The 24,448-nt window shown below is 43.1% G+C and overlaps 1 protein-coding gene across 4 annotated transcripts in view; it reads right to left on the bottom strand.

Moving 5' to 3' along the window:
• Nucleotides 1-8,271: 8,271 nt before the first annotated feature.
• GALNT7 (polypeptide N-acetylgalactosaminyltransferase 7) overlaps nt 8,272-24,448 on the bottom strand; it is a 138,982-nt gene continuing 122,805 nt past the window's right edge. For 2 of the 4 annotated variants that reach the window (XM_068973943.1, XM_068973944.1), the window contains exons 7-12: nt 21,637-21,754; nt 20,134-20,256; nt 16,060-16,278; nt 13,732-13,830; nt 12,749-12,877; nt 8,272-8,800 (exon numbers count right to left, since the gene is read on the bottom strand). In XM_068973943.1, the coding sequence (XP_068830044.1) occupies nt 8,663-8,800; nt 12,749-12,877; nt 13,732-13,830; nt 16,060-16,278; nt 20,134-20,256; nt 21,637-21,754 (826 nt within the window). In that variant the 3' untranslated portion in view covers nt 8,272-8,662. The remainder of the gene's footprint in view (nt 8,801-12,748; nt 12,878-13,731; nt 13,831-16,059; nt 16,279-20,133; nt 20,257-21,636; nt 21,755-24,448) is intronic. The other 2 variants (XM_068973945.1, XM_068973946.1) reach the window with 2 other exon arrangements.

Below are 24,448 nucleotides of genomic sequence, written 5' to 3'. Positions count from 1 at the left end.
TCTTGGCTCAACAGAATTGCCACATTTCACTTAAATAGCCATCTGCATAGTACTCCACTGAATAGATCATAATTTAACCAGTTCCCTAAAGATAGTTATGTTTGAATTTTTTTGCTTTAAGAACATTGCCATGAATATCTTGTATGTACGATTTCAGAAATTTCTATAAAACATATAAAAGTTTGCACATTAAAAAATGTGCTAATTATAATAGCTAAAACCTGTACTTGGTATATACTGGAACCTGCTCTCTGGCTGTTAACTTGCTGAAACTTGCCAAAATTGCTCTTTGAAGTTGTACTGAAACACACTCCACAGCAATGACTGTTTCAGAGTGCCTGTTTCCTCAGCAACATTATCAGTCTCAAACGTCTAAATCTTTGCTATCCTGATATATAAAAAATGGTTCCTCCTATTATGAATTTGGTATACTTTTATGTTAAAGAGCCATTTGTATTTCCGATGGCCTTCTGTCTCATTGGTCTTTTTTTAGTCATTTGTGGGAAATAAGGATAATGACCCTTTGTGACATGCATTGTAAATATTGGTATTTTTTATTTGTTGTCTTTTGACTTTATGATGCTTTTTTCATGCAAAGATTTATTTTTATGAGGCAAATTTATTCTTTAGTGGCCTTGGGAGACCCTTCCCAAAGTTATCTTTGCTTTCTTATTATTTAATTAAATCTTTGATCCGTCTGGAATTTATTTTGGTTCAAGAACTGAAGTAGGGTCTCAAGTTTCTTTCCAGATGGTAGCCACTACTTTTGGTCTTATAATCTATAAAAAAATCTGGGTTAGAAGATCCTAAGGTGCCCTAAGCAGTAACTGGCAAATTTGCTCAATGCAAGACAGTAAGCATTTTTGTATTCTACTTTTCAACAGAAATCATTTACTGTAAGCAGTAAACCATGTTTGTCTTAGCACAGACAGCATTATCTTAAAGCTAACTTCATTACATGCCACTAAAAATGTTGACAAAGCAGTACTGACTTTATTTCTTGGGGAATAGTAAAAGCTAAAGGACCTGTTTTGCCAATGCGTAAGATATAGTCCTTTTAAAAATAAAACATCTGTAGAAATAAGCCATTTGTGTACACATCATGCCAGAAAGAGCAGGTGATCTATAAACATTTGTAAGCATAAATGCCCAGGGTAAAGGTGACAGCTACTGTTTAGCTCAGTCCTGTTGCTAAATGGAATGTGAGTCTAAGATCCCAAATCTCCCAAAATTTTAAGTGGAACCAGAATTCTAGATTTTTAAAATGTGAAGTCTGAATTGTAAACACTGGCAGTGAATTCAAATGTTGAATTGAAAGAAAACATGTCTAGGTAAGATTCTGTCAAGGGTCATGGATTGGTTACTTCTATAAATTAGTGTATGTAAATGTAATATTAATGGTATTTACTAAGTTAGGGCTGTTGGTAGAAGTTTATGTATAGGCGTCCCAGCTAAGCATTATTTTCCCAGTTGTCTAGAAACCCTCGCCCTGTATGGAAACTCATCTAACTTCTTATCCTGTTGTACAGTCTCTGAAGTCTAAACGGAATGTCACTGGGCTCCTGGGCCTTTGTTCTTCAGGACTTGGCCCAACCCTCTCAGCCTCATCTTGGGAGTTACCATAGCTAATAGAATACCTGCTTGGGAGCACAAATAGTATTTCACATTAAAAGGAAACAACTTTTAAGCAAAACTGCAATTCAATCATATTCATGTGTTATTCTTCAATTCTCTATTTCTGCAGTAAAGCTGAAACAGCTTATACAGAGAACAAACTAAAATACAAACAAAAAAAGTTATGAAATTAAGAGTGAGCTGATTTCAAAAAAGTGAGCTGATGAGCTTATACTGAGAATCAGATCAGTTTGAATAGGCTGTTTCTCTAAGTGAATTATTTTTTTAATTAAAAAGATTTTTTTGCTATGCCATGCAGCATGTGGGATCTTAGTTCACTGACTAGGCATCAAACCTGATCCCCCTGCAGTAGAAGCATGGAATCTTAATCACTGTGAGGTCTCAGGGATCTTTTTTCTGATCAGTTTGGTAACATCAGACTTGGTGTATAACCTTTCAGTTTCCTCAGGTGTTAAAATCAGATTTTTCTTTTTCTGAACATTAAATGAGGCAATACATCCAAGACACTTCTCTTGGTGGTAAGAAAAATAAATATTAGCTAAAAGTATGCATGATAACATGTATATATATTAATAATATAGTTATCATAATAAAACTACCAGATTCAGTTCTGAGATTCTTAACTCTAAGTGGAGAGGAAAACTAGTTATGTGGAAAATACAATAGAAATTCCTCCCACAGAGTTCTGGGGATACTCAATATTGGAGCTATGTCCTTGACTTCAATACTAAATTTGAGTATTTGGACAAGTTATTAAACTTTTTTTTTTTTTAAGTATAGTTGATTTACAATATTGTGTTAAGTTTCAGGTGTACAGCATAGTGAATTCAGTTATTTTGCAGATCAAATTCCATTATAGGTTGTTAATAAGATTGGGTATAATTCCCTGTGCTATATGGTAAATTCTTGTTGCTTATCAATTTTTACCTAGTTTGTTAATCCCATACCCCTAATTTGTCATTCACCTCTTCCCTTTACTCTTTGGTAACCATAAATTAACCACTTATTAATCCCATATTATTTATCCACATATATTTGATCACATATTCATATGTGACTTACTGTAGTTTTAGTTGTCTTTGATTTTACAAAACATTTGTTGAATGAAGTCTTTTGGGAATTGCCGTTTTTACTCAACACTGCCCTACTGTCTTGTTTATAACCAGTTCATTCATGTTCATTTCCTTGTAACAGTCTATTGTGTGGTAATACCACAATTGATCCACTCTCCTGCTGATGGATATTTAGGTTGTCCTGGTTTGCTGTTATAAATGACACTGGTATAAAAATTGCTATACAGTTCTGGCTTTTAAGCACAGCGCCTTCCAGTGATCTTGTCCTGTAAATCCCAGTTGCTTCAGGCAGCCTCCTCAGCTGGGTTGTTTCACCAAGGCTTGAGCTCTGCTTTCCTGGATGGTAGCTGGGAAAGTTCTTCAGGCAGATGGACATGCTGAACCGGGGTTCACCCTGTGTGCTTCCTTTCTCTCACGTTATCACAGTCTGCTTTGCCTGTTACCCAGTTCCTGAAAACAGCTGCTGCATATTTTTTTGTCCAGTTGCTGCATATTTTTATGTCCTTTTAGGACAACAGCATACTGTTGAGGATGGTAACAATTACTATGCCATGGCCAGACAGGGAAGCCTATTCATCTCTATTTTTTACAGAAAGTTTCAGTTTTGTTTTGGGCACTTAATCATTAAGACAGCTGGAGTTTACATGCTCATATCAAAAGCCCCAGAGAAATTTCATTTAAAGATAATTGAAAGAATGTTCTTAGACGTTCTTCCAGATGCACAGTTAAATGATAAAGTAGACCACTGAAAACTACATTCTGCGAGGTAGAGGTAACCATTTATTCCCTTGTGGATAACCATTTCAACCCCAGTGTAAGAAGCTTAAGTTATGATCTTAAACTCTTCACTTGGCAAGTGGAGGCAATGACATGTCACATATGAAAGACAGGCATACACACATATACATAGCCCTAGAGGGTCTGCAGTATAGCTGTCTTAGTTCTTTTGATTAAAGACTGATTTTAAGACTTTGAAACCAGATAACAAGAGGTACCATTTATATTACTCTGACTACATGACAGGAACTATTCTAAGCATTTCATGTATGTTAACTCATACAATCCGGATAAAAAGCCTATTAAATAGGCGCTGTTATTTCCTTCATACTACTAATGGGAAAACTGAGGCATGGAGAAGCATTGATAACTTGCCACGGTAACACAAGTAATTTGCAGTGAAACAGGGATGCTAGTACAGACAAGTCCACTGTGTATGCTATTCATATGAGCAGATTGTTAACATTTTGTTACGAGAATTAAGGAGCCCTCATCCGACCGCTTCCCTGGTGGCTAAAAGGTTAAAGCGTCTGCCTCCAATGCGGGAAACCCAGGTTCGATCCCTGGGTTGGGAAGATCCCCTGGAGAAGGAAATGGTAACCCACTCCAGTATTCTTGCCTGGAGAATCCCATGGACGGAGAAGCCTGGTAGGCTACAGTCCACGGGGTCACAAAGAGTTGGACACAACTAAGCGACTTCACTTTCACTTTCATCCGACCGCTGCTCAGACGCCCAAGGCCTGATCAACTTACAAAACCGAAACACACCAATCACAGTTATCGGCATTCATTTCAAAATCTTAAAATTGAGATTGGCAAAGCAATTATTGAATTTAGCTTAGAAACAACCCTTCTATTAATCTCTAATCCCAGGGACAGTGCTCCTCCCAAACCATTCTCTCTTTCATCCAATTTTTTTTCAACAGATTCTATTGAATAATAAGCATTCTCATAGGGCCCGGTACTTCTAAAAGTGCTTTCCACATGGATGAATATTCATATACCCAATTACTGGTCCATTAGCCATCTGGCTCAGGTCATGTACTTGTCATGGTCTTCCACTGAATTATAAGTAGATAAAAATAATAATAAACAAACACACAGCTTGTCCAGAAATGATGATATATAGTCCTCAGTTCAGTTCAGTAGCTCAGTCATGTCCGACTCTGCGACCCCATGAATCGCAGCATGCCAGGCCTCCCTGTCCATCACCATCTCCCGGAGTTTACTCAAACTCACATCCATCGAGTCGGTGATGCCATCCAGCCATCTCATCCTCTGTCGTCCCCTTTTCCCCCTGCCCCCAATCCCTCCCAGCATCAGAGTCTTTTCCAGTGGGTCAACTCTTCGCATGAGGTGACCAAAGTACGAGTTTCAGCTTTAGCATCATTCCTTCCAAAGAACACCCAGAGCTGTATAGTTCTGCTGCTGCTGCTGCTGCTAAGTCGCTTCAGTCGTGTCCAACTCTGTGCGACCCCATAGATGGCAGCCCACCAGGCTCCCCCATCCCTGGGATTCTCCAGGCAAGAACACTGGAGTGGGTTGCCATTTCCTTCTCCAAAGCATGAAAGTGAAAAGTGGAAGTGTAGTTGCTCAGTCATGTCCGACTCTTAGCGACCCCATAGACTGCAGCCTACCAGGCTCCTCCGCCCATGGGATTTTCCAGGCAAGAGTACTGGAGTGGGGTGTCATTGCCTTCTCCCTGTATAGTCCTAGATCCCTGTAAAAGACTGTAAGGAAATAAACGAGCTCACCTTCACTCCAGGTTGGTGCTCTATCGCTTTTTCAGGCACAGCAGCTGAGAAGTAAAGCCACAACAATGGCTCAGAGAGTTTTCCAAACCAACATAGCCACTTACTGGAATGCTGGCAGCAGTACCTTCTCTTGAGGTGTCATGGGTTGTGCTGTGAGGTCCTACAGCCCATTTCTCACTTCATTTGGGAAGGCTTCCTTATCTAGTTGATCTAGAAAATTGTAAAGACTTTACTTAAATTTTTGGTTTTAATAGGCAATGGTATAGGAGAATATACTGCCAAGAAAGATACATATTGCTGGGGTTGTGTTTTGTATTTGGTAAGTGACTTAAAAAAACTGCTCTATATAAGCAACCAGGGGCAAAAATAAGTCTTTATGTTTTCTTCTTGGATATAAGCTCTGAGTATTCTAAGCAAATTCTAACCAACACTGAAGCATATACTCAATATATAGTTGTTGCTGTTATTCAGTCGCTAAGTTGTGTCCAACTCTCTGCAGCCCCATGGACTGCAGCATGCCAGGCTTCCCTGTCCTTCACTATCTCCCAGTGTTTGCTCAAACTCATGTCAGCTGAGTCAGTGATGCCATCCAACTATCTCACCTTCTGTCACCCCCTTCTTCTCTTGCTCTGAATCCTTCCCAGCATCAGGGTCTTTTCTAATGAGCTGGCTCTTTGAATCAGGTGGCCAAAGTATTGGAGCTTCAGCTTCAGTATCAGTCCTTGCAATGAATATTCAGGGTTGACTTCCTTTAGGATTGACTGGTTTGATCTCCTTGCTGTCCAAGGGACTCTCAGGAGTTTTCTCCAGCACCATAGTTCTAAAGCACCAATACTGTATCTTGCAAACAATGTGTGTGTGTTCCCAGTCATATCTGACTCTTTGCGACCACATGGACTATAGCCCCTCCAGGCTCCTCTGTCCATGGGATTTTCCAGGCAAGAATACTGGAGTGGGTTGCCATTTCCTTCTCCAGGGGATCTTCCTGACCCAGGGATCGAACCTGCATCTTTTGCATCTCTTGCATTCATAGGTAGATTCTTCCCAGGGCCACCTGGGAAGCCCCTTATAAACAATAAAATCAAGTAATTACTTCAAACATGCAGTGTTTAGATATATATAAAAAGGATTACAAGTACTAAAAAAAAAAACCCCATGGATTAAAATACAATATTTTATTTATTTCTCACCTAAAAAACAAGCAACCCAGAATTAAGATATACATAAACTTCTCAAATTTACCCCTAATAAAATTTTGAATATTTATACAATTTCTACAGAAACATACAGTGTATCAAAATCTGCATAAATCAAATTTATAAAATGTGTAGAAATGCATAGTGATATTATCAACTTACAAAGCAAGGATATGGAATTATTTCCAAAACAGCCTACAGTAGAAAATAGTCATTATGGCAGCAGCTTCTGATGTTTTTTGTGTTTGGTAAGGTTTCTGATTTCAATATATAGAGTCCTTTTTTATAGAGTATCTTAATGAATTGCACAAAATACCCATTTAAAATTTACATGCACAGTTTCTGTGCCACTGTTCTTAGGCCTATGCATAGTTAACAAGGTTATAATCTATTCAACAAGGAAAATGCGACCTACCTGCAAACACATAAGTATTAAACACCAATTCTCTTAGTTTCTTACTTATGGTTATTTTGCAATTATATAGGCATAGAAATGTATTCCTTTTTAAACATCCCTAGAGATGAATGAAAGCTCAAATGGTTGATCAGAGATCAGGAGCAAAATACAAATTGACGATTCAAAATTATAAATAAAACTCTGTTTAAGATGTTTAACTTTGACTCTCCAAATTTAAGAGCTAAGCTTGTAAGAAGCAAGTTTGTAGGCTTTTCTTTTTAAATAAATGTAGGTGCTTTTTTCTGTTTTCTTTTTTAAGCTTTAGTGAAATATATTTTTCTCTGGTAGTAGTTTGTGAATTCCTTCCATTGATCATGATAACAGGATCAGTCTCTAATTTACTTGCCATTCCCTGCCTCATTAATTTTCTTTTTATTTATTTATTTATTTATTTTTGCCTCTGATGGAGCATTTTAATCTTGTGGGGAATAAGAGACTATTTAGATATATTGACCACTTGCAGTATTTGGTTTTCCTCTTGTAGGTACTATCTATCTCAATAAATGTGTGAATTCAAACAAGTCTTCTCATTGGAAAAATACTAACAGAAATATACTTCCTAAAAAAAAACAAGAAACACTAGGGAACTAACAGATAATTGAACAGAAAGGAGTTCATGAACTGTATTTTTCAATAGACTTTTTTTAAATTTAAAGACTGTGCAGGGAATTTCATGAAGAAATAAATGAAAGGTCCATTCACCCTTGACTATATAAATTGCACAGCTTAGGTTATAACACATAGTAGTCTCGTAAGGCTTAATCCAACACGGGTTTGGAAATTCTCACCTTGGTTAGAACAAACCTTTGATGTGTTTACAGTGGTGGTGTGTTATTTGTGTTACTCTCATTTCAAGGTTTCAAAATTGAAAAACATTAATAGTTTTCTAAAGTGACAGGTAATGGGGAAAAGCCAATCCTCAATGTCAGAGGACATTTTTTCTCAAGTTAGTAGGCCCCCCTCATGCCTTAGGAGTAGGGACTGACAGAGGGCAATGGAATGCCGACAAGTAGAGGAGTTAATGCCACACAAATCTTCCAACTCTGCAGAATAGCCCTGGATGTTCCATCTTGTCATTTCTTTTTTGAGCCATACAGCATTCAATTTCAGAGCAAATGGCAGCAAGTTAATTCAGTCCTCAGACAGGTAACGATTCCATCAATACCATCCTACAAATTGCATTCAAAGCTCCTGAAATAGTATACCAAGAAATGAAAGAGGCACTAAATGTGTTGAAATTCACCTTTCAAAAAAGCAGCATGACCGTGGAGGAAGGCCACCTTGGCTAATAACCTGTGGCAGTGCTTCAAAAAGATGTAAAATTAAATAAAGACACAACAGGTTGATAATCACCAAGTTACATAGGAAAGTCTGGTTACTCCAACCTTTTTTTTTTCAAGTGTGTTAAAAAAAAAAAAAAATCAAACTGCCTTTCAGACCCCTGAGTGTAATCCCAAAGAAGACAACAATGCTTTTAACTCCGTTCTAAATAAAACAGAGCTAAACGCAAAGATTACCAACATCATCTTAAAACAAAACAAAAAAGATGTAAACATCTACAAAGTTTAAGGTAAAAGCAGTTTTGTAAACAGTAACTGCAGATGATCATGTTATTGTAAAAATCACAGTTTATCAACATCCTCAGGCTCCCACGGAGCCTCTGGGTTTGGAGCTGTACAGGTGACAACAGTTGCAGCAGGTTTCAGGCGGCTTTCAGTCCTGTATACGTTTACGTGTCAGTAGGTAGGTTACTGATTTCTTTCATTCCTTCTAAACACTATGGATGTTATTTATCTCCCACTTTTGAGTCATTTTGCTGGAGTCGCAGTCGGAGATGAATACTTGATGGAGGACCTCCGAGCGATCCAAGCACTTTCCAGAAGAAATGTGAGTCAGTCTGTGCAGGTTCTGGAAAACACAGGGAAACACAGCGTTACACGTGAGCTCTGTGCTATCACTGGCATTAGACAGGTCACCTCCTGGCTTTCGTAAGAAGACAATTCAAGCAAATTGGTCAGGCATGAACCAGCTTCACCCCAGACTCTGGGTTTCTCTTGTCAGTCTTCTACATCCTTTTGTTGTTCAGGCATGATGTACTGCAGGTACCTCCAATCCAACACATGCAAACTTAAATTCATCATCTTCTCCTCCAGACCAGCTCTAGTTCCTATCCAGCGAGTCCAGCTGTCCTGAGCTTAGGATAGCGCAGCTCAGGCTGCGTGCCCGCCTTCCTTCCTTAGAGTCGCCAGCTGAACACAGACATTTGCAGGGCCTTGGGCTTATACCCTTTCCCACCCCCACCACCCTTGTCTTAGTCGAGTCCTTGTTACCCGCTGGAGGTTCAATTCAGCTCTCAGAGTGCAGTCCTCAGACTAGCTAAGATTGGGTCTGTAGGGTCGAAACAATTTCCTAAGAATACAAAGACCCTAACTGCCTTTTCCACTGTATGGACATTTATACAGACAGTGCAAAAGCTATGCTGGGTCAAAGAGCTGGGGCTGTAGCATCAATCAAGGGGTCATGTTCTCCATGGCTACAGACTCACAATTAGAAAAAAGCCAGTTTCATTTGAGAACATCCTTGATGAAGCAGTAAAACGTGTTAGTTTTATTAAGTCTTGACTCTGAGAGACAGTAGGTAAGAATGGCCAGAACATGGGCAGTTGCTGGACTTGAGGGCTGAATGAGCACCTTTTCTTGTCATGTGACTTGAAAGGACAAATCGCAGGCAGATTACAATTATGCAAACTTGGGGCTGGGGAGAAATTTTACCGAAAATAAAGTGAGCCTGTCACTTCAAGGGGAAAAGAAAAACAATATAAAGCTGACAGTTATTTGTTGCCATTGATGAAACCCAAGTTTTCAAGCAAAAAATTGAGTTTTAGAAAACTTGTATACATCATCAAGAATGTGACAGCACTGCAAGATTTAAAGACTTTTCTGGTAAAAAGTGGTTATATTTGTGATTTCAGGGGCAGTGTATGATGAAATGTGCCATCATTTGGAAGATCTGCATGACTTAGTGAGTCGATATTTTCCAAATGAGCTGTGAAAGTGTGATGTCACAAAAGATCCACTCAAAGTTTAAGCCAGACAAGTGGGTTTGATGCAACAGAGGACGAAACGTTCACTGACAGGGATTCCAGATCCCACACTGCAAATAACTTAATAAACTCCTGGCACTTCCCTGACGGTACAGTGGATAGGAATCTGCCTGCCAATGCAGGGGTCACAGATCCCCTGATCTAGGAAGATCCCACACGTGGCGGAGCAACACCCCCTGGCAACTCCAGAAGCGCACCGCAACTCCTGAAGCCCGTGCTCTTGGGTCCGGGAGCCACAGCTGTTTGCAGCCTGGGCACCTGGAGCCTGTGCTCTGCAATGAGAAGGCCGTGCAGCACAGCTAGAGCAGAGCCCCTGCTCACAGCAACTAGAGAGAGCCTGGGCACAGCTATGGAGACCCAGCACAGCCATAAACAAATGAATGAATAAAAAGAAACCACCACCTACACACTTGTGTAGCCCAATTCTCTGAAAAGGCTATTAAATTATCCCTTGTTTTCAAACTGCACGTCTACCCAAGGCTGGATTTTCCTCAGATACTCAACTAGAACAACACCTTCCATCAAACTAAATGCAGAAGCAGAGTGGGAATCCAGAGCTCTTCTATGAAACCAGACACTAAAGGCATTTGTGAACCTATAAAACAGTGCCACTCTTCTCATTGCGGTGGGGAAAATAGCTATTTTTCATTAAAAGTGTTATTTATATTAACATGTAATAGGGTTATGAGTGTTACTTTTACACGAATACGTACATCAATACTCATAACAGTTCTCAGGTTTAATTCCCAATTCAGAAACCCCATGAGCTGTAAGCTGCATAACAAATCTCCCTGGGAGTGTGTAAGCAGTCAGTAAGGATGTAAACGGGTCCAGAGGAGCAGAGTGAGAACTGCTGCCTGAACTGGCTTCCTGCTCACCAGCCCAGACTTGACAATGTTTCCAGAATTATCTTCCTGAAAGTACCCACTGTTTCCAGCACTGTGATCCTCAGCTAAGGTCGGTCACTCCGCAAAGACCATAAAAAGTTCCATGCTCTTTCCCATGGAGAACAACTCAGGGAACCAGAAAACACCCAGCTCCTAGAATTCTCTACACTAAGATGCTATGACTCTGCTCACTTGTCATCGCATTCATCCTCCACGAAAAGTCTCATCACACCTCAAGATTCCGTGCAGTGATACTTCCTACCCGAAACTCACCAGAAACAAAGCGTCCTATTAATCTCTCTTTCCTATCCTGTGGCACTTTATTTCTTTAATAGCTTGTTTTTGTTTCTTATTTATTATTTTTGACTGTGCTGGGTCTTCCTTGCAGGGTGCCAGCTTTCTCTTCTCTAGTTGTGGTAAGCAGGCTTCTCACTGGGGTGGCTTCTCTTGTGGAGCCCGGGCTCTAGGGTGCATGGGGTTCCGCATTTGCTGTGTCTGGGCTCCCAGGCTCTGGAGCGCAGGCTCAGTAGTTGTGGCGCATGGGCTTTGTTGCTCTGTGGCAGTGCGGTCTTCCCGGATCAGGGATCAAACCTGCGTCTCCTGCATTGGCAGGCGGATTCTTTACCGCTGAGTCACCAGGGAAGCCCCATTTTGCTTATTTTTATTTCTACATTTTTTCCTTCTCTTCCATTATAGTATGATGGGCTTTAGCTATTTTTTGAAAGGCCCCAGTGAATATTTATTAATAGTAACATCTGATACACAGACTGATATTCGGTGCTGTGTCCTTTAAAATATAGTATCTAAAATATATGCATCCCATTTTTTATCCATTCCTTCTCATATTGTTTTGCACCTGTTAACCTTCTTTTACTAGTTAACTAATATTGTCCTTCCTCACCCCTAGGCTTTACTGCTATTATTCATCTTTCTTTGTGGAAATAAATGCTCTGTCCTCTGGGAGTTATATTAATCTTCTCCTTCCTAACATCAGCAACTGACACAAACTTACCGCTTCTTGGTAATTATCTATGCAACATATATCATTCCCATAACTGGGAATATTCAGCTAGACCATTAACATGGTCACTACATGGCAAACAAGTGTTTTCCGGCAGGGAGGGTATGACAACAAATACAAGATGTGTAAAGAAAGTTAAGGGCTGCCAGCTTCTTTCAGTTTGGGGGAGCTTTTTCAACTTTTTGTTTCACAATAAATTGATTTACTTTAGCCAAGTCTAGACTTTGAAAATTATAGAGTACCATTCGAACGTTGGAATCCTCAACTTGGCACACAACACTGAAAATTCACACCTGAAATAGAAACACTGCTCCCACAGAGTCAAATGAAGAACTAAATGTGGCCTTTAAAACAAGCAACAGGCAACACATATCCTGCGTTTAACAGCCAGGAGGAGAAGCTGTGAAGCCTGGAATTCAACACGTTACCTGTTCATCTCTATCGCCACCTGCTGGACAACAGGCAGCACTATTTTAAAAGTTAACCTATAAGAACCATTCATTAAAACTATAGATACATATGTATATATAAATGAGCCATTCATTAAAATTATATATATTATCATTTAGATTAAAAAGATCAGATTTTGATATTAGAAAAATGGTGATGATTGCCTCAGGGAACCCTGGTTTCCCTATGTGGATAAATGAACAGTGGGTCTGCATAGACCCTGGGTGGTGCCCGTCCATGATGACATTGTACTAGAGAATAAAAGGGGTGCTCTGTTATCAGGAAAATGAGAGGGAAATGCAAGCCAGTGAGAATGCAGATTTTAAGGTTTACATGTCTCAATTCCATATATTAAAATGAAACAGCATATATTTCAGAACTAAGATGCAGAATACCTTGAAGTACTGCCATTCCTTAAATTCATTCAGATTGCAGTGTGTAATCATAACTTTGGATCCATCAGGCCCCTTCGTCAAACACTGGTCGTACTGCATGAGCTGATTGGCTTCATTGATTCGGAAAAGCTATTTAAAACAGAAAGAAACTCAAGTCTTATAATTAGACTCAATGACTACCCTATCTCTCTATCACATTTCTGTATGTTCAGAACTGCAAGTCCAAAGACAGGAATTACTCATTTTGATGGTAGTGAAGATCGCTTCTAACTATTTAGCCTTTTAGATACAGAATCGGTCATTAAGATATTAATCACACCAACAGTGTAATAAAATGAAAGTGTGGAAACAGACCTGATAATGTATCACCATCTAAATTAGAGACAAGAAAAATACTCACATAGGAAGGGAAGAAAATATGTGGTTGCTGTTCTCAGTTGTGTCTGACTCTTGCCATCCCATGGACTGTAGTTTGCCAGGTTCCTCTGTCCATGGGATTTCCCAGGCAAGAATAATGGAGTGGGTTGCCATTTCCTCCTCCAGGGGATCTTCCCAACCCAGAGACTGAACCCGCGTCTCCTGCATTACAGGCGGATTTTTTACCATCGGAACCACCTGGGAACACGACTGGTAATAGCATCCCAGCTTCTTGGGGGGAATATGTGGAAAACTGAACAATATCTGAACAAACAAAACTGTTAGGGAGTGAGGCTTACACAATTTTACACTCAAGCAAGAATATATTCTAGTCTCTTATATGAGACACAAATTCTAGTTTGAGGTTGCTTGCGTAAAAACCAACACTGCTCGTATCCCCTCATTTAAGCAAATGCTTCAGCACTGTTGGTTTTTCACAGAATGTTTTACTTTATCAAACAATCACAATTACCAAACTGAAAACCAGGCTAAAGCCTGTGCTGCATCAGCGCGCTGGCTCCCAGCACATACCAACTGCATCTGGAAGCCTGGAGCCAGCGGCGTACCTGATTCCCGCCCATCCTGTGGCAGGGGCCCAGCTCCACAAAGCCTCCATTGGTTTTCCCCATGCTGTCGATGCAGTACACAGTTTCAAAGCCTCTGATCTGAAAGAAATGAACAAAGGGTCACAGGCCGGTAACGGTTTAGATTCTGATAAGCTCTAGCAGGAGGTCAGAGAACTTTGTCTTGAGGCTGAGGTCCACATGGAGGGTGGGGTATGTGCAGCCTGGTACCTACTGTCCCTGTCAGGCCTCTGGGAACACAGAGCTATAGTCATCTCTCAGACCACTTATGGTCTTTTTTTTTTTTTTTCCTACTTATCATATTGATTTGTGAAGCAATTTTGTTACATGCAAAGAGATAGAGAGGGTTTCCTGTTGTTCTTAGATTTATAAGGTTGTTTATACTTGAAAAGTCATTGGTTAGGACTTCCCTGGTGGCACAGTGGACAGAAGTCCACCTGCCAGTTCTGGGGACACGAGTTTGATCCCTGGTCCGGGAAGATTCCACATACTGAGAAGCAACTAGGCCACGCTCCGCCAGAAGAGAAGCCCCTGCAATGGGAAGCCTGTGCACCACAGCCAGCGCGTAGCCCCCACGGGCTGCAGCTGGAGGAAAGCCCGTGCAGCAGCCAAGACCCAGCCCAGCCAAAAACCAATAACTGGTAACAATTAATTAATGTAAGAAAGCCACCGGTTGGATAGCGTGAAACCACTTATGGTCTGAAAGTCAACACTGGAAGGGGCTCATTTCAATGAAGGACCTTGGCCTATACATTTTGATAAAAGACAACAGAAGAAAGAAATTTAAAAATACCATGAGTACCATTTCAGATTCATGAGAAACAGAGCGAAGGGACCTGACTACAGTGGTCACAGACACTGGCCCTAAGTATCTAGACCATCAGTGAACCTGGGAAGTAAGGCTCCCACTCCTGACAGCTGTATCCAGGGGCTGGGGTTCATGGAGGGGCAGAGGGGTAGCTGTGACCAGCAGGCCGGACAGTGAGGCTCCTCTCTGACTAGGGACGTTGTAAGTAATAATAAATAACATGTGTGCTCAGTCATGTCCGATTCCTTGCAACCCATGGACTGTAGCCCACCAGGCTCCTCTGTCCATGGGATTCTCCAGGCAAGAATACTGGAGTGGGTTGCCATTTCCTTCTCCAGGGTATATTTCCCACCCAGGGATCAAACCTGGGTTTCTGGCATCTCTAGCTTTGGCAGGTGGATTCTTTACCACTGAGTCAAATGGGGGGAGTCAAGCTATAGCTGACAAATTAAACAATACAGACCACCTATGGGAAAACTGTATATATTGTAAGTACGTGGCAAACATGTGCTTCCATCTCTGGAATGCATGTTTTGTACAAAAACAATCTTCTCCCTTTTTGGAAATACTACTACAGATTTATAACTTGACTAGAGGTCACCACTGGCGTCTGTTGGCAGCTGGATGTGCTTGTCGGGGCTCTGGGACAGAGGTCTGGGTTAAAGGTGGACATCTGAGAGCCATCAACGTGTGAAGGGTGGGCTCTGAATCCTCTACTGGGCAAGCTCACCAAGAGAATTCATCCCTTCCACACAGAAGGCTCTAGGCTAGTGAGGAATTCTCGAGAGCAAAAGATAACCAAACCAAAATGCAGCCTGGGCTTTCAGGGGCTCTGGTCCAGCTGGGAGTTAAACACAGCTCATCAAAATAGAAGACGGAAATACGGGACAGAGAACTGTTAGGACAGAGGAGCAGAGAGAGATCGAGCACATCCTGCTACCCAAACTACTGACCTCTTACCAAAAAGGGCAGGTCACTTTGCTCTACCTGCTTCTCTAAGCGCTGGGGCTCCTCAGGGACAGGTCTAGCCTCTTACCTCTGCATTCTTCCCGCTCAGTCCCACGACACATCCTGCGGGCTCCAAAGACACGTCACAGCCTTAGATCTGCATGTGGCCTCCTTTCTGGGCCCAAGGTCTCCTGGACAGCCCAGTGGGTGTCTACCAGGCCATGTGTGCCCTCTTGACCCCTCCCCATGCACCCTCACTGGCAACTTCCTCATCGTGGCTGACACCCAATTTGCTGGGCAAATATCGGGTTTGGCCAAAAAGTTCATTTGGGTTTTTCTGTGCCATTGCATGGAAAACCCAAACGAACTTTTTGGCCAACCCAATAAAACCAAACTAGCTGTCTGCCTGGCCCACACCCTCCACTCACTTGCCTTGTTTTCCACCAAACTTCCCCGCCTCAAATTCTTCTCTCTTCCCCAACATTTCCATCTCGCTCTGCTTTCTGCTGAGCTCAGTCTCCAAACACACACACGGCCACCCAGCTGACACTTACTTCTCCCCAGTCGACATTTTTGGGCGGCAGAGGGTAGTGTGAGGTGATGTCATAAGCTATTTCTTCCATGAACCATTTGAAACTCTTACAGTTGTGATCTTCTCGAAACTTCTTCAGCTCTGATATATCCCCATATGCTAAGGCCTTCGATTCAGGGCGGCTGGCATAGAAGTAGTCTTTGTACTCATCCCACCAGACCTCCACAACTCTAACGTAATTCTGGGGAAAAAAAAATTAACATTATTATAAAAAAATAAAAATATTTGTACTATCATAAACAGTCTCTTCCTGACATACGAAATATGACAAACTCATTTCAAGAGGACTGTATATTTAATTAAGTGTGTGCAAGTGAGCTCATGACCCTGACATGTCACTGTCCTGAGTGTTCAGCCAAAGAGTGGTGGACACAGAATCTGGTGTCACGGTGCTGAAGGTCACGTGTGCGTGCGTGCTCAGTTGCTCAGTTGTGTTTGATTCTTTGTGACCCCATGGACAGTAGCCCACCAGGCTCCTCTATCCATGAGATTCTTCAGGAAAGAACACTGGAGCGGGCTGCCATTTCCTTCTCCAGGGGATCTTCCTGTCTTAGGGATTAAACCTGAGTTTCGTGCATTGGCAGGCAGGTTCTTTGCCACTGCACCACCTGGGAAGCCCTAAAAAGGTTACACAGTCTAAGATAATATGTTCTCTCCTGCTGATGAAGTTAAGTGAAGAAAGGGTTCGTAAGAAGCTGGCTGGAACCACCCCCAGCCCCTCACACTGTCCCCTGCCCCTGCCCAGAACAATCTCCTCTCTGAGCACCACACTGTTGGCACGTGCAGAAACCACAGGGATAAACAACAGCTCTGCTCACTCAGACACATTCCTGCAGGCGCCTCTGCCTGTCTGGTAACAATATATACACCTGAACCACTTCACTGTAGCCCAGAATTAAGTGGATATTTCCCCCTCCCAATGCCCCAGTGGTGTATCCTGAAAAGCAACCAAAGAACAATCAAGTAAGCTGGCATGTGATAACCAAGACCTAACTTCTGCGGTTGTACTGAACACAGGTGTGAATGGAGGCGATGGATATAGTACAGACCCAGCGAGGTCCTCGCACTTGGACATCAGCTGGCAGTAAACTTTATAAAGGACTTGGGAGTCCGTCTTCGGCTGGGTGGCCACAATGTTTCTGCTGCTACTACTCATCTCTGCTGCTGCGGTTGGAAAGCAGCACAGGCAACATGCAAAGCAACAGCAAACCTCGGTTCCAACACAACTTTACTCACGAAAAGGGGCTGCATTGGGCCCGCTGGCCAAGGTGACTGACCATTCTATATCAGGAGTGCGAACACCTGGTATTCAGATTACATGTTTTCTTGGCTACAAGGTAACTGTCAAAGGGTGAATGCCTGGCCATGGGCCTGTTGCTGCAAATGCCTGTGGGCTCAAGAAGTTCTAAGTGGCAGTCTCCTAAAAGAGCACAACATTATTGCTAAATATTTTGAATTCTTGCAAATGCATCCAAAGTTAGACACAGTCCGTGTCTTCCAGGTACTCATGAACATGAAGAATTCAGGCCATATGTATAAAGGTTACAGTAACAAAAAGGAGGAGCATTTAATTATTTGGGATGGGGGACAGGGCTGGCTTGGTTTGAAGGAATGTTTAGTGAGTTGGGGTCAGGACTTGCAGCAAAGGGCAACACAGCTATGTGACAAACCATGGTGTGTGTGGAGCCCTGAAGGAGGTCTGTGACCACCTCTGGATGCAGGATTCACTGAGAGAAAAGCTGCCTCCATTTCTCCATTTAAAGTGAAAAGCGTGTTAGTCACTCCAGTCACGTCTGACTCTGCAACCCCAAAGACTGTGTAGCCCGCCAGGCTCCTCTGTCCATGGGATTTCCCAGGCAAGAATACTGGAGTGGGTTGCCATTTCCTTCTCCAGGGGACCTTCCCGACCCAGGGACTGAAGCTGCATCTCCTACACTGCAGGCAGACTCTCTACTGTCTGAGCTACCAGGGAAACTCCTTCGGATAATTAAGAATTGAATCTGTGTGAAGCATTTAGATTTTTGTACACACTCAGCTCTCACGAAGTGCCAGCTCTCAGTGACACCAGTGTTCATTTTTAGGGACTTCGCATGTCAACTCTAAGCTGACAGCCATCTGCATAGAAGGGTCTATGCAGGCAGCAGACATCAGATTCAGTTTCCAAGGGAATAACCCTGACGGGGAGTGGAGATGGCCTGAGGGGTGGGACGGAGGGGAGAGGGATGGGGGAGGAGGGAGGGTGAGCACCCATGGGAGGCCTGAGGGCCTTTGCTGGGCAAGGAGAGACTGGAACCAGGGGCGGTGCGCGAGGCGGGAGGTGGTGCGGAGACCACCTGCCTCCTCATCTCACCTCGTGGGCTCAGGGGTCACAGAAAAAGGAACCATCTCCAGGGAAAAGTTAATGGCTCAGCTCTGACAATGCTGAGTCGGAAACATCTGAGGACCACCTAAGACGAGGGTTCTAGGGAATTCCCTGGCGGACCAGTGGTTAGGGCCCTGTGCTTTCACTGTTCGATCTCTGGTTGGGGAGCTAAGACCCCATAAGCCGTGCAGTGCGGTAAAAAAAAAAAAAAAAAATAAAAGAAAAGGAAGGTTCTGGGCGACAGCTGATATGAGAGGTCTGCAGTTCAGAGAAGACCGCTGGCTGGAGAAACAGCCCTGGAGGCGGAGGGGACACACAGAAGCAGAGGACGGAGGTGCTGGCGATGGCTGCACTTGGTGGGCTTTGAGAAGACCCACGGCTAACCTGACAGTGACGGGTGTTGCCCTCTCATCTCTTTCTGTTCCTCGTAGCACAGGCTTTTCTGAACTGACCTGATGTCATGAATTTTTGGTGACTGTGGGGCTGATTCCAAGGGCAGGTTCTCTTCCTGCGAGGCCGTCGGGTCTGGTGTTAAGTGGGATCTCTGTCTAACGAGGCTCCCTGGTGGTCATTTTGAAGATAATCTGGCTGGTCAGAGGGCTGTGCTGGTTCTTATAGCCTCGTTTCTCCTTCAGTTATCTGTTCCCTTTGGGGAACAGTCCTGAGTTGCAGCTGTGGCCAGAAATAGACTTCCTTCTGCTTTTGACTTGGTTAAGGGCTCCGGAAGATGAAAGGCACCAGTCATATGCTCTTAGAGTATGGCAGCCACACGGCTCCTACGTTGCTCCATCAAGGAGTAAGGCCATGGGCCTGCCAGCAGCGGGGCCTGTAGACTCTAGGGTGAAACTCTCCTGGTTTGTCCCTCGTTTGGGGGACAAAAGATACTAAACTATTTTTTAAAAATATTTTACTGTTATTTTTAAACTTTTAATTCTGTATTGGGATATAGCCGATTGACAATGTTGGGACAGTCAACAGAGAGGGCACTCAGCCATACAAAAGATACTGAACTTTTACAAGCACTGTTCAAAACTCTGATTTTGTTTACTACACAAACTCCTATTATAATCACTTTACTTTTTAAAAATCAGATAAGAACAGTATTTTACTGATGTGTGAATAATACAAACTGGTATTTTCTTTCCAACTATTTTCCTACAGTGTTGCTGCTGCTGCTGCTAAGTCACTTCAGTCGTGTCCGAGTCTGTGCGACCCCACAGACAGCAGCCCACCAGGCTCCGCTGTCTCTGGGATTCTCCAAGCAAGAACACTGGAGTGGGTTGCCATTTCCTTCTCCAATGCGTGAAAGGGAAAAGTGAAAGTGAAGTCGCTCAGTCGTGTCCGACTCTTCGCAACCCCGTGGACTGCAGCCTTCCAGGCTCCTCTGTCCATGGGATTCTCCATGCAAGAGTACCGGAGTGGGTTGCCAGCTTTTACAAATTAATGTGAGGTATCTTCACAGAAAACACTCGATATAGGAATGATAATCAGAGTAGGATACAAGGAATAATCTTAAACAGTAAGAAGTTTCACAAATAAATCCAGCCTAAGTTAAAAGTGACACCCAGCATGACAGCTTCCAAGGTGTCACCCAGCCATCAGGTTGACACTCAGTGGCCATGTGGCACACATGCATCAGCTCCCAGCCTCCCCACTTTTAACCAAAAGACTCACCTTTAGGGTAGGAGAAGACCCGACATAGACGGGTGGGGGGTTCCCCTGCCAGCCCTCAAGACGGTAGATGTGCCCAACACGGGAACAAGGGACAAACAGCAACTTGCCTCCACATTGCCAGATCTGTCAGGAAAGACACACGTGCAGCTGTTTCAAATGCGAGCTCTGTCTTGTGAAACCTAAACTAGACACAGTGTCCACAGGGAATTTATACACCAAACAGATCCTGCAATGACTTCCTGTTTCTCGAGCTCACATACTAACAAAGAGGCAGCTGGGGAACACAGGTATGCCCAGGACCCAGGACCCAGGACCCCTTCCTGAGCTCCTGCAGCACCCGAGACCTGCAGAGCCACACAGACATCCCAGTCCTCACACCCTTGTAACCCCCCTCCCGCTCCACCAGCTAACATGTCTCCCATGGGGGAATGTTCTGATCAACGCCTCACCAGCTCCTGCACTTCTGCTCCCCTCTCCGATCACTCCCCTATTTATTTACAGTAAGAGATTATGCTGCTGAAGGGCAGCTGGGGGTCATGCCCTCCCCCTAAGCCCCTCTGATGGTTTCCACTGCCTGCTAGATTAGTAACAGTGTAACAGCACTGGAGGCGCCTCACTGCGGCCCTAATATCCCTGCCCACATGGTCTTCCCCTTCATCTCTGTCTGATTCACGCATTCAGCTTCTGCCAGCATTCCGGTCTCCTCAGCTCTCATATCCCCTGTCCTGTGCCTTTTCCCATTCTACCTGCTTAGAAGCGTCCCCCAACCAATCTCAAGCCCATCTTCCTAGTTCTGTCTTGAACACTTCCTTTAGCAGGATCCCACCATCTGTTCCTTCATCACATCAGCTGAATGTGGGTCCACCTTCTGATTGTGTTACGAGTTTAAGTAGAATTCCCATCTCTTATGACTGTAAGTTCCTTGACAGCAGGGACTGGGTTTCTCCTCTCATCCCTCACGGGGCTGAGCTTCAGACATTCAAGACAAGTTGAACAATTATCTATTCAACTCACACTGGATCACTGTTCTCTCCCTTTCTTTCGGGAAGAGGTGGGGAGCTGCAGCTCCCGTGTCAGCGTAAAAACCCCAGTCCCTGCTGGGGTCTGCCTCTGTCCTGAAGCACCCTGTCCTACAGGGATGAAAGGCAGCTTCAGCAGTGGATGGGCAAATGGGACCCCAACAACTGCTGATTCCCACAGGGGCTCTGATAACAAAAGGCTCCAGTATGGCAAGCCTTTGGGGGAGGTATTTTCACTCTGAAGCTTGCTGGCCTCCGTTTTTAGCTGAGCCATGTACATATGTAGTCGGAGCTTGCATTTTGCCTTATGTTTTCCCAAAAGGCAAGTATGTCTGTTAGTTATTCCTTATAATTTAGAGAAATGCATTAAACAGTACTCCCCCCACCCCCCCACACAACCTGAAAGAAACCAGCCTTATCAGATAGTCACAACAATCAGTAGTAACTTCTTGGGAAAACTGCAGTTGTTTAAATGAAATGTTACCTTGTATGAGATCTCAAAGTTTTCACCACCCCAAATCTGGAGGCCTGGATCGTAGAGACCCAGTTCAAAGAAGAAGTCTCTTTCGATGGCGAATAACCCTCCAGCCATGGCTGGGGACCTAAGGGAAAGAAATGCTGAAACAACTTTGAAAGACAAACGCCCAAGACCCCTTCAACCACAGACAACAAAGCTTTTTGGAATACAGTTAAATAATGCACAGAAGAGACAAAACTGATGGCCAAACATTAAGAAATTATAAAGCCTTCACCAAGCAATTCTGTTCATAATTTCTTATGAATTCTCTACAATTTTTAACTGAAATGGTATTATGTATTTCATTACAAATCAGAGCATTACATCATTTCACCATTAGAGGGCATCTTGGTTCCTTGGTTGACTTAAAAATTAAGCCTTGTGAGTTAAAACAGAATTTTCGCTTTCACTCCTCAAAAGGACTAAGCCAGAAGCCGTGGTTGGCTAAATGTTCCTGTAATGATTTATGAGTCATTCTAAGATGAGTGAAACCATACACCATGAAAGTATTATCTCATTTTTTAAATTTTATAGCTCAGGGGTTTGCCAAATAAGGGTGTAGCTCGTGGGAGCACAGCCTGGGTTCATTGTGAGTGTGCGAATGAGGCACGGAAGTGACACAGGAGAATGAGACATGGTTATTTACTGTGCCAGCATGCAGGGATGCCAGAGGGTGACTCCTGCGCCTTCCTGAGTGCGATGCTGAACTGGGTACTTTCTAGGCAGAAGAGGGGAAAAAAAAAAAGACTTGGTAGCTTTCTATGGTGAGCCCCTCCCACCATCAGAAGTTACAGAATAGTTTTCATCCTGTTCTCCCGGGAGCAAAGGATTATCGCTGCATAGATTCTTAGGTAGGTCCCTTCCTTGGAGCCTCTTCATCAGCATACCTGATATCAATCTATCGCCAATTCCCGTTGATTCCACCATCAACTCACACAGTGAGTTCACACGGTGAACCCACTTCTTCCCAGCCTCACTGCTGGCCATCCTAGCCCACGGACAGAACCCTGACGGTGTCCTCTTTCCTGACCCACCGGAGCCCCATCAGGCAGCTGGGTAGCGCCGCCTGCTCCGCCGACCCCCTCCTGCCCCAGGGCCCAGTCTCCTGACCCGAACTCCCTTCCTGTTGCTGCACAGGGCCGGCTCCTCATCCCTCAGGGCTCGGCCTCAGGAACACTTTCTGGGCTTTCCTTCTCACCACTTGTCGTACGCGCTCCTCCAGAGTCATTCGTGTAGTGAACTGCTTAATTTCTGTCTCGCCTGCTGCGTGTTCAGTGCCATGAGGGAACATAGCTCATTAAAGGGAAATGTCATCACGTCAGGGGAAAGTCATCCTCTCAAAAGGCTTTTCTTCTCAAAGTACACGGCTGAACTCCCTAAATAGCACGGGTGCATTTTCGGTTGTATTTTCACACCACGTTTATTTAACTGTCATTTAACATTATTATGACTATGCCCTTTTGATCTTTAAACATATTCCCAGTTATCTCAGTACATATTTGAAAAACGTATCTTAATGTGAAAGCCAGTGAGTTATTTAAAGGGAAAACTTCCTTAAATTTTTCTAGCACATTTTAAAAAATTCTCTTTACTAGCCCATGGGTTTGGTGGGAATACACCTGTGGTCACCACCCCTTATTTTTTCTCTCCCAGAATTATTTGTGAGTCAGGTTAAATAGATCAGTGGCAGGCTCTTGGACAATTTTTGAAAAAAAAAAAAAAAACCTCAAACAGAAATTTGGAAAATGTCACATAAAGCTGAAAGGTTGTATAATTTCCTTATGTTTGCCATTTCAGTATCCTGGTATCATGACATGCCCAGATCCCACCAGCTTTTTGCATGACATCAGACGCTGTCCCCAAACTGAGTTCGAGCATCATCAGTAGCACAACAGGAAGAGAGAGACCAAAAGCAGAACCATAAGATCAAAAAAATAAAATTAGACACATTTAGAAACCTACACTAGCTAGCATCAAACTAAACAATTCATTTGGGGCCACTCTTTAAAAGACGGTAAAAATGTTCTAGTAAGAAGACCAAAAAAGAGAGAAGAGCATAAATTTTTCTATTTGAAGAGGCACAAGAAAGGAGAAAGGAAGATTCTGGAATAACAATTCCTTTTAATCAAATGCTCTTCTGAGAATGAAGTCATAAAGGAATTCTATGTAACATTTCCCAAAGTCATGTATTTTTATTCATCAAATTTAACTGGCATAAAATTATTACTTAAGAGCATATGAAACAAAAGAAAGAAAAAAAAAATCTTGTTACTGCCTTTTGTTGTTAATACTACCCTCCAAGGCTTCAAAGTAGATACAAAACTTGGATGGTAAGTAAAATTTACACATTTTAAACTTATAGAATGATATTATTGTCAAAAGAACAAAATTTCATGTCTAGTCCACTTTCCCAGGTGGGCTCAGTGGTAAAGAACCTGCCTGCCAATGCAGGAGACATGGGTTCGCTTCCTGGGTCAGGAAGATCCCTGGAGGAGGAAATAGCAACCTATTCCAGTATTCCTGCCTGGGGAATCCCATGGACAATGGAGTCTGGCGGGCTACAGTCCATGGGGTCGAAAAGAGTCAGACATGACTTAGCGACTAAACACACTAACAAACAAAAACCTACTAGGAGAAGACTGCAAAGCTTTTCTTGTTTTTCCCCTGTATTTGGAACTGATACCATAAAACACGCCCACCCTCCAAGTCTGCCCCCAAATGGAGCTTGCTTTTAAGAAGAAAGCAACCACAAAGATGAAAGGGTGAATTTAAACCCCTG

Source organism: Capricornis sumatraensis, chromosome 6 (genome assembly GCF_032405125.1).
Source record: "Capricornis sumatraensis isolate serow.1 chromosome 6, serow.2, whole genome shotgun sequence".
Classification (NCBI taxonomy): domain Eukaryota; kingdom Metazoa; phylum Chordata; class Mammalia; order Artiodactyla; family Bovidae; genus Capricornis; species Capricornis sumatraensis.
This window is presented reverse-complemented; position numbering and strand designations above follow the sequence as displayed.